This window comes from Alosa sapidissima, chromosome 8, assembly GCF_018492685.1.
Source record: "Alosa sapidissima isolate fAloSap1 chromosome 8, fAloSap1.pri, whole genome shotgun sequence".
Classification (NCBI taxonomy): Eukaryota; Metazoa; Chordata; class Actinopteri; order Clupeiformes; family Clupeidae; genus Alosa; species Alosa sapidissima.
Window position 1 is genome coordinate 16,357,111 of NC_055964.1, and position 14,918 is coordinate 16,372,028.

Genomic DNA, 14,918 nt, shown 5'->3' on the forward strand with positions numbered 1-14,918 from the left:
TTTAAATCATTAAAACATGTGGGCCAAGGCTTTTTTTTTAACCCAACCATGTGGCCTTTGTATCTCTCAGGTGGCTGATTTCCCTTTCCCTCTCTGTTTATATTGATAGCCTAAATGAAAAACCTCTCAGGGAATGTAGAATGTAAAATGAGTTTTGTTGTAGGCCAATAAGGCCTATATCCAGCCAGCATGTTTTGGCTAGTAGGCGCTGTTTCTTGACAGTGTTCTGCAAAAAAGCATGTAACCCCCCTAGTGCTGTTTAAATACATTTTTAAAAATCGGTGTATACCTTGTTTGGGATGAGGTAGTCTTTTAGCCTATGTGCATACTGCAGACAAAACATCTCTGTTGTAGGTTCTTTGACACAATGACTTTAACAGTGTTTCATAGCACTGGCTATGTCAATCCATCCTTACTATAAAACAGGTCATGGATTGTTGTTGACATTAGCTATGGGTCTTATAGCTTCAAATAGCCTCACATATCCAGTGTTAATAACATATAATACAATGCTGATGTAATCCAAAGTATTCAGAATACTTTGCTCCCTTTCAGTAATTTATCGGAATATGTTACAAAATACATTTTAGGGCATGTATTCTGTTATCTGTAGTGGAATACATTTTAAAAGTAACCTTCCCAACACTGTGATGCAGTGTTACAAATGCGTGCTCATGAGAATTCCATATTGGGCAGCAATTGAATTTTGGGATGCTGTGCGTGTTTCAAGTGCATTGTATTTATATAGAAATACTCCAAGGCAGTCAAAATTGTACATAAGGCTCACGACGTGCATTTATACAACTTCAAGGGTTAACCAATAACCAGACTATAATCAAGACAGACACATAGAGAGTGAAGTGATCTCTACTTTTATTTAATGTTTATATACATATATAAAAAATAGGGAAATATGTACAATGGTAATAAATATTGACATTTTTTACACACAAAATAAGTTACTTAAACATTAAACTTAAAATAAAAAACAGAATATTAAAATGCAACAAAGAAGAATGTACATGAAAACATGACAGAAATAGGAATTATGTTAATAAAAAAAACATCCAAATAAACAAACAGCAAAATTAAAGCACTATGAGAAAAAGGCCTAAAAAAGAGACCTTGTTTGGAACAAAGGAATAATGATTTGGACATATCAGAATCAGAATTAATACACAGTCGTGCATTAGATACAGCAGCAGCCAGAATTCTGTATCTATTAAGTTAGTTTCCAGACAGTCCAACAATAATTTACGATAATCTATCAACAAAGCAGCAGTGTGTTGCTTAAAAGAAACCAACCCAGTTTGTCTCAAAAGAAGAAATGAAAGATAATAGTTTTGCAATAACAACAGAGAAAAGTTTAAGCTTTAGATTTTGGCCCTGAGAGCTCTTTTAGTTTGACTGTGGGGTGCATCGTGTGCACAGGGCTTTCAAGCTGTAAAATATCCAGAAACCCCAAGAAGACAAAGAAACATTCTGAGTCACAAACAATGGATTAGAGCATCACTGTCTCTCACATATGAATTGCTACGTGTAGAAATTGAAGAGTAGAAAATGTACTACGGCATGCTGTGTGTTCTTGAAAGTATATTGATCAGAGGGTTTTATTGAATACATGTGTATTAATTGATATAGCAGAAATCAGATGTGTTTGGTGCAGTGGACGGACTTAAACGTCAGATAAAGTAATGCATAAAATCAGATGCAACCAGGAGTAAGAGTTAGAAAAAAATGCAGTCTACTTTGGCTTAACCAAGGTGAAGAGGCACAGCTAAAGTAAACATGTCATAACAGCACAAAAACTGATTTTTTAATTTTTTTATTTAAGCCACCAGTAACCCTACACTAGAAACTTCACTTGAGATAAAAAATAAAACTTGTCTGTCCAGCTACTGATGAAACAAACATTTCTATTGTAATGGCTATGGTAATGTACAGTACAGAAGACTTGTAGCAGATCATGCAACATGAACCAATAGTGGCCATAAAAGTACCTCTTCACGCATGGTGTCATTTCAATACTCTAAAACCCCCTTCATTTTTTCTCCTCTTTCGGATAATGACCAGACTGTCATCTTGGAGTCGTCCAGTCTCAGATGCACCCTAAAACCACCACTGCAAGGAGAGAGAGAGAGGGGAGAAAGAGAGAGAGAGAATTAGTCTGTGAGAAAATGCCACATCAGTCTGAGTTAAAATCACATACTCTGTCAGGAGGATGATAGGCTGACCTCCTACATTTCTGATTCTAATAGACATTTCCCTCATAGGAGGCTCTAGGGGGGGACTTATGAAGAATGGTACCTGTGTTTCATCAGCAACGCAGCTCTCAATGGGGCATCCAGTCGCCCGTCAGCCTGCCCGCCTGCCCAATCACCTCTCTGGCCGTCCTCTAAGGGCCGTCCGTCTCCTTCCACTGAACACCATCCATCCTACACGCCATTCATCAGGGCAAGGAACACAGGGACACACTGTCCCAGACTATTTCCATTGGATGCTCCAGGGCACATTACATCACCCACCTACATATAATTTGGCATACAAGGGTGGCAAAGGGCTTGTTTACATCATCTTTCATTCTTTTTTTGGCAGTTCTACCCATCTCCTCCATAATTATGCATACAATAATGCACTTGTTGAGACATCCAATGCAGTCATCTTCATATAACATTTCAAACAGGGTTGTCTTACAGCGAGTTCTGTTTTCCTCCCGCTTCATAATGCACAGTGAAAGTGACTCTCACTGGGCGAGATGAAAGCGGGGTCGGAATAAGCGTTCCTTTCACATTCTAATTTGCACTCATTTAACACAGGGGCGATTCCACGGAGCTGCAACTGGTCATCAGCTCTTGTGTCCATTCTTCCGAAGAAAATACAAAATGAACATAGAAATGTTTTAATTTACACCGTCACAATATATTAGTGCTGAAGGGCTGAAAAAACATTCTCAGAGGAAACACAGCATGGGGGGGGGGGGGGGGGGGGGGTGTATTAAATGAGCTTCTGAGAAAAGTCTGAACTTTTGTCCTTCATTTGCATGTCTTTTACTTTTTCCTCACATTGCTCACTCTCTTTTTCCCCCGCTCTCTCTCTCTCTCCTGTGCGGCCCCAGCCAGGCCTGTCCCCGGAGAGGCGCACATGATTGTCGTCTTGCTTAGTCTGAGTTTTCAGTTCATCCTGTATATATCACTCTCTGACTCTCTCTGCTCACCAAAGGCAAAAAAAAAAAAAAAACGTGGCCAGACGGCGGTGAAAGTGCAGCAAGCAAATAATTGAACCTCCTACGGGAAACTTGGCGAGTTTTTCCAATGGTGTCTCTCGCAGTTTGCTTGAGCATTACAGCTCCTGGCCAAGGTCTGTCTGGATGGCTGGCTCAATGTATTCTATTCAGTGTTCACAGTGCCCTCTGAACCTAAACCGGATGTGACATGCTCAAGGTGCAATTTCACAGATTCCCGCTTGCAGTGTCTTTACATACAGAATTTACACAATGTAGAAATTGCACAAAGGATCTTGTAGTCACGGCAAAGGTTGCAATGCGTCGGTTAGAGGGAGCAGGCTTTAATGGAGCTGAAATCTGTCTGTGTGTGCGTGTGTGTTTGTGTGTAGGGCAGACTGAAGCAGGTTTTGGAGCATCGCCCAACGGGGACAGCGCTTTGAAATTTGCCAAGAAAAGTCACGTTGAGCTGAATAAGCAAAGGGGGAGCCAGGGAGAGAGGGTAGGAGGAACGGTCGAGTCTTGATTGTGATTGAGTGAGAGAGCGAGTAAGTGAGTGAGAGAGAAAGAAGTCTCCATCCAGGAGGGAGGTAGGTCACTTTGCTGGGCCAGTCCGTCCACTGCCTTGCTCCGACGAGAAGCCCCGCCCGCACCTACACGGAGGATTCCTCCGGGTTGGCGTCGGGCAGGACGCTCCTCTGCTGGAGGGTTCGGCGCAGCTCCTCCCTGAAGGGGCTGGAGTAGTCGTTCCCACTGCCGCTTAGAGCTCCCCCACCTCCGGTGGTGAGGCCTCCCCCACTGCTCCTCTCCTCCCCGGCCGTGCTCAGGTTGAGTCGGATGTAGCCGTTGGCGCCCGAGTTGCGGATACTGGTCAGGCTCAGGCGGCTGGGAGAGTGGATGGGCTGTCCCGGGATGGCGCTGGGCGACGAGGAGCTTGCCGCGGGGCACAACGCGTGCCCGGGCACGATTTTCAGCGAGCCGTCCGAGTAGTAGTAGTTGGCGCCCGTCTCCCAGAAGCGGTCCTCGTCGTTGGGCATCTTGCTGGGCACGAACGTGGGCGGCTCCTTGGGGAGGGTGATGGGGTACACCAGCGTGCTCTCCAGCGGTTTCATCTCGGCACCCTTGCCCAAGGCCAGCTTCAGCCGGCGCCGCAGATAGAGGGAGACGATGAGCAGGAGCAGACAGGCCACCCCCAGGGTGATCACCAGCACCCAGAAGAGCCCCATGCTGCCGTCTGGAGCCCGGGACTCCATGACGATCGGGGCGCTGGCCACCACCGCCACCTGGTAGCGCTCCGTCTGGAACTTGACGCCCTGCTCCTCCGAGTAGCACACGTAGCGGCCCGCCTGGGGGGCGCCGGCCTCGGGCACCACCAGGGCCCTCAGGGCTCGGTCGAACCGGGGCCCCGAGCTGGCCTCGTTGCCCAGGTCCAGCTCCTTGTCGTTCAGGGACCAGGAGGGCTGGGCCAGGTTGGACACGAGGTGGCAGGGGAGCACCAGGTCAGACCCGACAACCACAGTCACGTTCTTCAGCCTGGAGTGCTCTGCAAGTGGGGATGGAGGGGGAATAGGCTTAGTATTCTCTCTTGCAATCATCATTTCCAGAGTTAATATTTAATTCATATTCCAAGAGGATGCTCAGTGCATACTCAGTGTTAATATTCAATTCATATTCAATGCTAATGTTCAATTCATATGCAGCGTTAATATTCAGGCTCACGGCTCTCATTGGCGAAAAATGGTAAACACACGCAGTGCTTCACATGTGCCACCAGGGGGCACACTTACCTGGGCTGGGGATGGAGACAGGCTTCTGGATCTTGGACTTGCCTTTGAATCTATCCAGCATGAGATCCTGTGTCAGCGTGGAGGTCGACCTGTCAGGAAGAATGAGAGAGTGCCGGGCATTAGGAACACGCCTGCGATCAGCCTGCCACTCAATGATTAAAGGTGCACTGGCCCGATACGGAGTGCCGGGAGAGAGCTCGAGTCTGGCGCCAGCGATGGAGATGGAGCTGAGGAGCTGGCGAACTCACCCGCCGTGGAGGTCGAAGCGGATGCAGGCCCGTCCCTCGCTGTCCCAGGCGCAGTACGGGTCCCTGGACAGGAGGCAGTCTGGCTGCGAGTGGTAACGGCTGCAATTGGCCAAGGGCAGCTGGAGAACCGCGGAGCTCGAGCCAATGTACAAATACTTCTGTGGGGGGAGAGAGGGAAGATATGGTGAGAAGGACGGATGAGGTCAGGAGGGAAGAAGGGGGGGGGGGGAGAGAGAGAGATGGGAATAAGGGAGCAAAGTCGTGGAGACGAGATAGAAATAAAGAATGAGAGTGAGGGACAGGCCAGAAAGCAGGAATTAGAGGAATTAGGCAAGTGGGGAGGAATTTAGTCGGGGTTAGAAAGAGCGGAACAGGAGACACACACACACACACAGATACACACACACACACACAGATACACACATGCATACACACACACACACACAGATGCAGACATACTGTACACACGCACGCATACACAAACACATAGACACACACACACACACACACACACAGTGACAGAGCAAGACAGGCAGAGATAATGGGATCATCATTTTCAATTACACTGACATTTTGTTTTGCTATTCTCTGTTCTGCTTTGGGGCAAAGCTTGTTAACAGCACGCCGTGGCACCAAAAAGCCCCTATTTAATTCACTGAGAGATCAAAATGAGATCAGCCAGACCAGACCAAAGCGGAACGGTCTGGCTGGCCGGTCAGAGTCAGTGGTGATTTGTGATTAGCTTGTGTTACCTTGGTGTGGGATATGGTCAAGCTGTCCACGGGTTGCGGGGTATCAAACAGCTGGATCTCCTCAATCACGTGGGCCTCAGTGCCCAGGATTACCACTCTTTGAAGCCATCCCTCCGCTGGGAGAAGGGATGAGAGGAGAGGAGAGAAGAGAGGGATGGGGGATGAGAGGAGAGAAGAGAGGAATGGGGGATGAGGAGCAGAGGGGAAAGGACAGGGTGTGGACAACAGAAGAGAGAAAAAAAATGGATAAGAAGGTTGAGGGAGAAAGTCGATTAAAAAAAGAAAAAGACAGAGAGAATGGGAGGGAGAGAGAGAAAAAAGGAGAGGTTTATGTTAACTGTGGTTAAGTTTTATAGCACTGTGCTGCTTTCTCAGATATGCATTTTGGAGCAATGGCGGGTTAGCAGACATTGTTTAGCAGCGCGCGGTGGAATCGGAGGCATGCTAGTTTGACCTTTTGTGCTGTGCCGTGTGTTTGTTCTGCCCGCCGGCCTCTCGGCGGACGGCCTGTCATTGATAATGTGAGTGGCTGACCCCACGCACCGCGGGGAGATGCTACAGAGGAGCGCCAAGGACTGCAGGGGACCGTCTCTGCCTCGCCAAACGCATCACGCAACTCTGCCCCCATCTATTCTCCCTCTCCTTCTCTCTCTCCTCCTCTCTCTCTATCATTCTACCTCCCTTCTTTCTTCCTCGCCCGCTCTATCTTTTACTTTTGTGGTCCTCATCTTTCTTTCTATATTGCTGTCAATATAAATGGCTTTCTATAACTTTCTCCCTCTCTCCTTATCCTTCATTCATTCCCTATGTCTAGCACTCTCTCTCTCTCTCTCTCTCTTTCTTTCTTTCTCTCCTCTCCCTGCACCCTGTCTCATTTCATGTCTGGGTGTCTGCTCTCTGCTGCCATAATCTCTGAGTACACACACACACACACACACACACACACACACACACACACACACACACACACACACATACATACAAGTGAGCCGCCGCAGAGCCCTCCCTCGCTCCGCATCGGCTGCCAGCCACTCTCTTAATAGCTAATCAAGCCCGGAGCTCTGTTTTGGCAGCGCCGGTCCTGCCATGAAGGGAACAGGGATGCCGGTTGGGCCTGTGCTCTGAAGCACGTCGGGTCGGTCGGTGGGGAAGTGTGCTAGGTTCGCCAGCAGTGTTGGCGTCACCAATAGTCAGGCCTTTCACGGTGTGTGTGTGTGTGTGTGTGTGTGTGTGTGTGTGTGTGTGTGTCTGTCTGTGGGGGGTTGGCAGTCTTCCTGAGGAGCACTAAGAAGAATGTTTAACGAAGCAGGAGATTATTACGGGTGTGAGGTGGAGAGAGACGCATTACGCATTGATGCGGGAGCGCGGGAGATGAGAGGAGACGAGTGTGGGAACCTGAACTTTAGCTGAGGTGCGGGGAGTGTTTGCAACTATTTGTGACCCTGCAAGGCGAAACCAGCTGTTTTGGTTAAAATTTACAATTTACAATAAGTTATTGTACTCACACGAACGGCCATAAACTAAGCTTTCCAACGATATGTATATCGAGGGTATTGCAAAAAGTATCGCTAAGATAACCGCATCCAAAGTTGGCATGGTTCTCCTGTCACGATACGCCAGAAGAGGAGAAAATCACCTTTTTAAGTAAATTGTCACGTGCGATAGTATGAGGGCACAGCTATGATTAGCCTTACGGTAGCGTGACTTTGAAGCGGATGACTGACTATGCAGTTTCAACCATAGTTTCAACCGTGCAATGAGTCTTTTTCTGCCCCCTAGTTAATACCTGGGACGGTCATAAGGTGTCACTATAGAATATAATTAATGTCAAAACGTATGTTAATTAAGTAACAGTCAAAACGAATGTTTATCCGTGAAATTTGTTCACAATATGAAAGTGTAGACTATATACTGTCGAATTATGCGAAAACTTGAAATTCAACATTTTAACCTGTACGTTTGTTTATCATGGATTTTCTCAAAATAGCACCGTGCGCAAAACGACTGGTTGCACCTTGCAGGGTCACATTTGTGCTTGTTGAAGTTAATGTTAAAGTTGACTGGTATTTAGCTGCTCCATCATGGCCACACCCGCTGCTCCACTACTTGTGTCATGTGCACTGATGTAGGCAGGATGTGTATGTGTGTGTATGCGATGCCACATATCGAATCTTCACTTCCACCCACCCTGACCTGGACCACCATTTTGCTTACAGAGCCACCAGGTCAACAGAGAACACCTTAAACACAGCTGCTCTCCACACTGCTCTAACTCACCTGGAGCACTAGGGGATGAACACATGAAGACACTGTTGATGGACTTCCAATAAAACCAAGCTCAGACCACCGGAGGGACCTATCACTCCCCCACCCTGGCACTAAAGCTCCACAGGCCTCAATGTTGAGTCCATACCTCTACTCCCTCTACACCTATGACTGCACACCAACCCACAGCACCAATACATTCATCAAGTTCACACATGACACAATGGGGAAGAGTCTATGCCTATGGGGACTCTATGGTCTACCGACAGAATGGTGCTCCATCAATAAGCTCACACCCGTCAACTCCTGGGGCTGATCATCTGCTTCAGGAGACTGAGAGAGAGAGGCTGCTCCTCTACACATCAGAGGAGACAAAGTGGAGAGAGTGACTACTAGCCTTGGTTGGCATTCACATCTCCCAGGAGCTCACATGGTCTGCTAACAAAAGGCTCAGAAGCAGCTTTATTTCTTAAGGAGACTGACAAAAGCCAACCTGTCCAAGCAGCTGTTGGTGTTCACCTCATCGCCTGCTTACCTGAATGTCATCTTTGGCATGGTATGGCAGTGGCGCTGTGGCGGACAAGAAGGCTTTTCATCAGAGAGTCATCAAAGAACTCTCTTTCTCTCTCAAAGAAAGGACCACCAACCATCAGAGGACCACCCACAGCCTCCTTCACTAGCAGATATACAAAACCCAACGCCCACGCCAGGCCACAAACCAAGGACTCTTCTCACCAAGGCTTCACTCTGCTGCCTGATGCAAGGCACTAAAGGTCTATCAAAGCCTGCACTTTCACACCACTGTAAAAGCTCCTTCCAAAATAATGGAACTGAAAACAATCATTCACAGCATCTAAGTAGCTTATTTCACGTCAATCACTCCCTTTCACCGCATGGCATTTGATTGAATAGACTGTCCGAATGGAAAATGCTATACAATTTATGAACTTTTTCATATTTCATTCTTTAGTATGTATGCATGAGTGTAGTCTATGTGTTGAATCTGTTTGGAGATTCTGCTGCTGTATTGTATATTGTATCGACCATAAAGGCATTCTTTTCTATCTTATTCTACTGAGAAGCGACAGGGTGGATCTAATGTGTAGATTGTATATGTCTGTATCTGTATGCGTGCACATAATGTGCATGTGTGTGTCAATGCGTGTCAATGCACATACATGTAAGCAAGCATGAATATTTCATAGTGCCCTCGCCCTGTGGCTTACCCGTGCCGATGAAGAGCACGTTGTACTGGCGCTGGTCCAGTGAGCTGACCCGGTCCACGGCCAGCCGGGTGAAGTTGACCCCCTTGGTGATCAGCAGGGGCTGCGCCTCCACAGCATCCTCCATCAGCGGGTGGCTCTTGGCAAAGTTGAGGGTGGTGTCTGGGAGCTGCAGGGTGCTGTTGTAGTTGTTCTCGCGGTGCCAGTTGGTGATGCACTGTGTACACACACACACGCCAATGCACGCCGCGGAGGCCGTGAAGAGGAAGCGAGGGAATAAGAGAAAAAGAGGGAAAGAGAGAAAAGGAGCAAAGAATGAGACACGTGTAGCGCCGTGTCGGAGGCTTTCTGTCACCAAACCCTACTGCTGAGTCTCATTCATGAAATATGAGGGGAGCAAATTTGCGTTTGAAGCGTTTGCAAACTGTAAACTGGAAAATTATGTCGGCATTCATCCATATTTCAGTAGCTCTTTTCCTTGGTACATTTCTAAAAGGCTGCCTATGAGTATGTTGAAGAACAACTAAACATTGCTTTCCATCATTGCTAATAACATTTCTAATTCATACTTAGCAATTTTGGCAACATCTCTAAACTTTGGATTGGGCTGATTACAGCTGATAAATGATTTATTCCAAAACCCTCAATGCATTTCAAAGAGACATTTAACTGTCTCCATCACCAAAGGTAGTATGCTAATCGATTCTACTGGTGTAAGATGTGGCTTTGGCTTAGTTCCATTTCTGTTCTGTGAAATGTTTCTCGGCATTCAGTTTCATCTTAATCTTTAAAATCTTCTGAATACCCAATGCCAAATAAAGGTCATTAAAGGCACATAGAGGTGGGTTACCAAGAAAACCTCGCTGAATTGTATACCAGACTGTTGCCAGTGGCAACCACCTTCCATTACACTGCAAACCTATGGAGCATTAATGGGCTACAGCTGAGATCTCTACAGTGTAAGGTTAAGTTACCGTGGTGATAAAAATCTTTCAGAATGAATATTCTTTGTATAATTGCTGATTTGTTTAGTAGGAATCTGTGAAATGAGTGGGGATTAGGTAGAGCCGTTCATTATTACTATTATTGCAAAGTAAATTTCTCCAGGGCGATACAGGATCCCGAGGGGGGTCCTTGTCATTCTGTTTGATTTACCTAACAATATTGACTGGTGGGCTATGCTAGCCTTTTCTACAGCCATTTCTACAGTCAGTTTCTGATTGTCTTGAATGTGCACCCTACAAAAGATAAAGTTCATCAACACACTCAAGGTGTTTGCCGCCAAATTGGATTTACCATATCATTGATTAAATCCATTTTTAGCAACTATTAGTGAAAGTGAAATACTATAATGTGTTTCTGTAATTCTTGTGTGTTTTTCTGTGTGTGTGTGTGTGTATGAGTGGTGTGTGTGTGTGCGTGTGTGTGTGCGTGTGTGTGTGTGTGTGTGTGTGTGCGTGTGTGTGTGTGTGTGCGTGTGTGTGTGTGTGTGTGTGTGTGTGTGAGTGTGAGTGCTTGTGTATCTCTGTGGACTCACCGCTCCTGGTCGGGGGCTGGGCACGGCGCCCCGGTAGCGCGTCCAGCGCCCAGAGCCCTGCTGGATTTCCTTATAAGGCCCGTTAAACACTCTCCTCATGTCCTCAATCTGGTACTGACACACAGCCGACACGTCCACATCGCCCCTGAGAGCCGGAGAAAAGAGAGAGAGAGAGAGAGAGAGAGAGAGAGAGAGAGAGAGAGGGAGGGAGAGAGAGAGGGAGGAAGAGTGTGAGCGAGGTATGGGCAACGAAAGAGAGAGTCTTGGGGTTTGTAATTAGATTTTCATGATTTCATTGGCATTCATTGTTTGAATTGCTATTAATTAGATTTTATGGTGGCACTGTCACCGTTGCGCTTTCAAGCCTGAGGCGAAACGATCATTTCCGAGCTATTCATCATAACAGAACTGGACATGTAGACACTGGCAGAGAGACAGAGAGAGAGAGAGAGAGAGACAGAAAGAAAGAAGGATGGCAAAAGAGAGAGAGACGGAAAAATTGCCTTTGAGGTGCTTTAATACCCAGCGATGCCACTTGCTCTGTTGCATTCATCATCCGACTGCTTCCCTCTCTGATCATAATCGTGGCGGAACACTTGTGCCCAGCAGGAGAGCACGCCGCGACACTGGCCCTGCCACCTGTGCTATAAAAGATGAGGATGCCCTTATCGGGGGTGACTCGGTGGCGTATCGCTCTATCTCGCACTCGGCGCGCTGGCGGAGAGCTGCGCTGACTCACTGGTGCCAGGTGCCCTGTCTGCCCGAATGTATTTCAACAAAGGCATGTTTGCCCAGATAGACGGCCGCAGGCCCAGGAGCGGGCATCACTCTCGCAGTGACAGCGGCGGCGTGACGGCTCAGGTGGGTAACGATTGTGGTCGCTTCCTTTGGGGATGCCATATGTTTGATCAACATTAAAGGAGCGAAACGTTTGCAAAGTCGAAGTGCCTTTTGGGTGTGTTTTTTTTTTTAGTTGGGCATCTGGATTTGCTAAAAGCATGAGATAGAGATAATCGATGGTATCAGATGGACCTCACCTACTGGGAGATGGATGGCCAAAATGGAATGGAAAAACACACACGCACGCACGCACACACACACACACACACACACACACACACACACACACACACACACACACACACACACACACACACACACACACACACACACACACACACACAAACACAGCAGGACTGTGAGTCTGTGACCCTGGGAGTTTCTAATTTGGAACACCATGACCTCTGCTGTGGTGTGGTTACACAGTTCCCCAGTGGCTGCTGCAGGCTGCTGCCGGTCTCATGTGAATGCAGACTCACCACTGGGCGTGGAAGAGGCCGAAGAAGCTGGTGCCCCGCCAGTCCACTCCCGGCAGGGTGAAGACGGCCCGCAGCTTGTTGAACGTGACGTGGCGGTCACGGAGCGAGCACACCAGGTTAGCCTTCTGGAAGGTGGTCCACTTCTTCTGCAGGGTCAGAGTGCCCCCCATATCTCCCTAATGGCAACAACAAGAATATCATAATCATCATCATCACATAATGGCAACCATTAAGACTGGATGGACAAAATGTACACAGCTATAGATATATATATCTGTATGTACTGCACATACATAGATATACTGACTGTCAGTATATATATATCTATGCTGCACATACATGTGTGTGTGTGTGTGTGTGTGTGTGTGTGTGTGTGTGTGTGTGTGTGTGTGTGTGTGTGTGTGTGTGTGTGTGCATGTATATGTGTATATGTCAGTGTGTTTATGTGTGAAGGGTGTCTTTATCTCTGGGTGTACCTTCATGTATGATTTTAGGGGTCTCTGTGGAGCTATTCATGGGTTTTATGTATATGTGTATGTGAGCTGATACTTGTTTATGACCCTATTTATGTCTCTGTTACTCTATGTTTAAATGTACAGCAAGCCTCTTTCTATGTCTGGGTGGGTTTATGGGTAAGGGTACAATTACATATTTTCTGATGACTATGTCTCTCTCTCTCTCTGTTTGTGTGTGTGTGTGTGTGCACGTGTATGTCTTGTACATACTTTGCAGATGCGGGCCACTCGGGCTACAGTGAGCTCTGGATCGCAGTCCAGGTCGACGGCACGCTCGCTGAAGAAGAAGTAGATCTTATCATCGTCACCCTCGCTGCTGCTCCGACTCTCCCTCACCACCGCTGAGCCCACAAACTCTGGCTCTGCAAGGACACACAGTGTTAATATGTACACACACACACACACAAATGTGTATACACATACACACACTAACTCGCAAAAACATGTGCACAAACATTCAAACACTGAGCTACTGGTTTAGATTAAGACTGTGTGCCCTTGAATATTTCAGAGAATCAATACACTGGAGGACAGATTAGTATACTCACCACCAAGCCATGTAGGTTCACTTTTCATGCTGTAGTGCTGCTGGCCCAGGTTACGCAGAATCACTGGTTCAGTGCCCAGGAAATTGTTGAAGGTGGCAGAGTACAGTTCTTTATCTGAAATAACACACTGCGGATTACAACTATGACCATTACTGGGTAAACCATTTAGGCTATTAAAGCCATCGATACATGACTATATCTATTTACGTGCTTGTAACTGAACTCACCAATGATGAGACCGGTGTAGCTCTTAGCAGGGTCATATGGACACTTTCCCTTGCCATCCTCCAGGGCGGCAGTGTTGAGACTGAAGTGGTCAATGTTCTGCACAGGGGGAAGGAGAGGGTGGACACAGAACACAGGTGGTCAAGACAGGACCGTTTTGGCCACGGGTAGCGGCGTCTGGCTGTGACAGCCACAGCTGCAGCCTCCAGGGGCAACATACACACACACACACACACACACACACACACACACACACATTACAACTTGCCATACGCCTTAGCTGATCACAATCACCCCGTTTCTAGCACATACACTTCACCCTGCCCAGTGGCCCGTGGGGGGGAGAGCACGGAGGTCAGATTGACACAGGGAAAAAAAATACTGGACCTAATCAAAGCCTCCGCTCATCCCTGGGTGGCTAAACACAAACATTGGACTTTCTGAAGGGTGAGGCACTCACAATGAAAGCACACTTGGGCTGGAAGGCGTAGGTGCCGCAGGTGTAGAGATGTGTGTGATCGTAGCTCTGCAGGAGTCGGATGTAGTTGAAGCACTCCGTCTGCAAATGGGAGAAATAGAAATAGAAAGAGAGAGAGGGAGTGGTGGGGGGGGGGGGAGGGGAATTAGGACACAAATGCAAGAAGAAACTACAGAGAAAATAGCTGAAGGGATTTCACCCCAAACTGTGCCTACCTGGTTGTTTTTTCCCTTCGAAGCGCACTCTTTCTTCTTGTCCTGAGGGGCTGGCCACTCAATCTGCACACAAGAGATAGAGTGAGATAGAGAGACCAGAGCGAGAGAGAGAGAGAAAGAGGGAGAGAGAAAGAGAAAAAAGAAAAACCATGAAAAAGGGATAAGTGACTATAAGCTGCACAGACTGGTTTACAACACCCCCCTCACTTTAAAGTGCTCCTTTATGTGCCTTTTGTGTTCTTTCCCAAAGGAGAAATACTGACTGTTCTGTGTAGCTTGCGGCTGATATTAACGGTTTTGTCAGCTAGCAGTTACTTTTACCAACGCTACTTTAGATTTACACAGTAAAAGCTGCAGTTAGCAACTAACCCTGAATCAGCTCTGGCACAGCTCCGGCTGAGTCATGGCTGAGTCATGGCAGACCAGCGTCAGACCTGGCCCTGTGTACTGTTCTCTAGGTATTTTAACAGTAATTGTGCTCAATGGGAATTGCGCTGGTGGTATTAGCACAGCTAGCTCCAAGCTCTGGCAGTTCATCTGTCAGCTTGGCGCTGAATAATTCTTTTTTTTACCTGAGGCCTCAGTT

The 14,918-nt window shown here is 47.2% G+C and overlaps 1 protein-coding gene across 1 annotated transcript in view; it reads right to left on the minus strand.

The window, feature by feature from the left end:
- Nucleotides 1–888: 888 nt before the first annotated feature.
- sema4c (sema domain, immunoglobulin domain (Ig), transmembrane domain (TM) and short cytoplasmic domain, (semaphorin) 4C) overlaps nucleotides 889–14,918 on the minus strand; it is a 47,020-nt gene continuing 32,990 nt past the window's right edge. The window contains exons 3-16 of the mRNA XM_042101676.1: nucleotides 14,905–14,918; nucleotides 14,333–14,395; nucleotides 14,100–14,198; nucleotides 13,642–13,738; nucleotides 13,415–13,528; nucleotides 13,077–13,228; nucleotides 12,352–12,527; nucleotides 11,033–11,177; nucleotides 9,499–9,712; nucleotides 6,008–6,123; nucleotides 5,256–5,413; nucleotides 5,008–5,096; nucleotides 2,308–4,763; nucleotides 889–2,121 (exon numbers count right to left, since the gene is read on the minus strand). The exon at nucleotides 14,905–14,918 is cut by the window's right edge and continues 141 nt beyond it. Of these exons, the coding sequence (XP_041957610.1) occupies nucleotides 3,874–4,763; nucleotides 5,008–5,096; nucleotides 5,256–5,413; nucleotides 6,008–6,123; nucleotides 9,499–9,712; nucleotides 11,033–11,177; nucleotides 12,352–12,527; nucleotides 13,077–13,228; nucleotides 13,415–13,528; nucleotides 13,642–13,738; nucleotides 14,100–14,198; nucleotides 14,333–14,395; nucleotides 14,905–14,918 (2,327 nt within the window). The 3' untranslated portion in view covers nucleotides 889–2,121; nucleotides 2,308–3,873. The remainder of the gene's footprint in view (nucleotides 2,122–2,307; nucleotides 4,764–5,007; nucleotides 5,097–5,255; nucleotides 5,414–6,007; nucleotides 6,124–9,498; nucleotides 9,713–11,032; nucleotides 11,178–12,351; nucleotides 12,528–13,076; nucleotides 13,229–13,414; nucleotides 13,529–13,641; nucleotides 13,739–14,099; nucleotides 14,199–14,332; nucleotides 14,396–14,904) is intronic.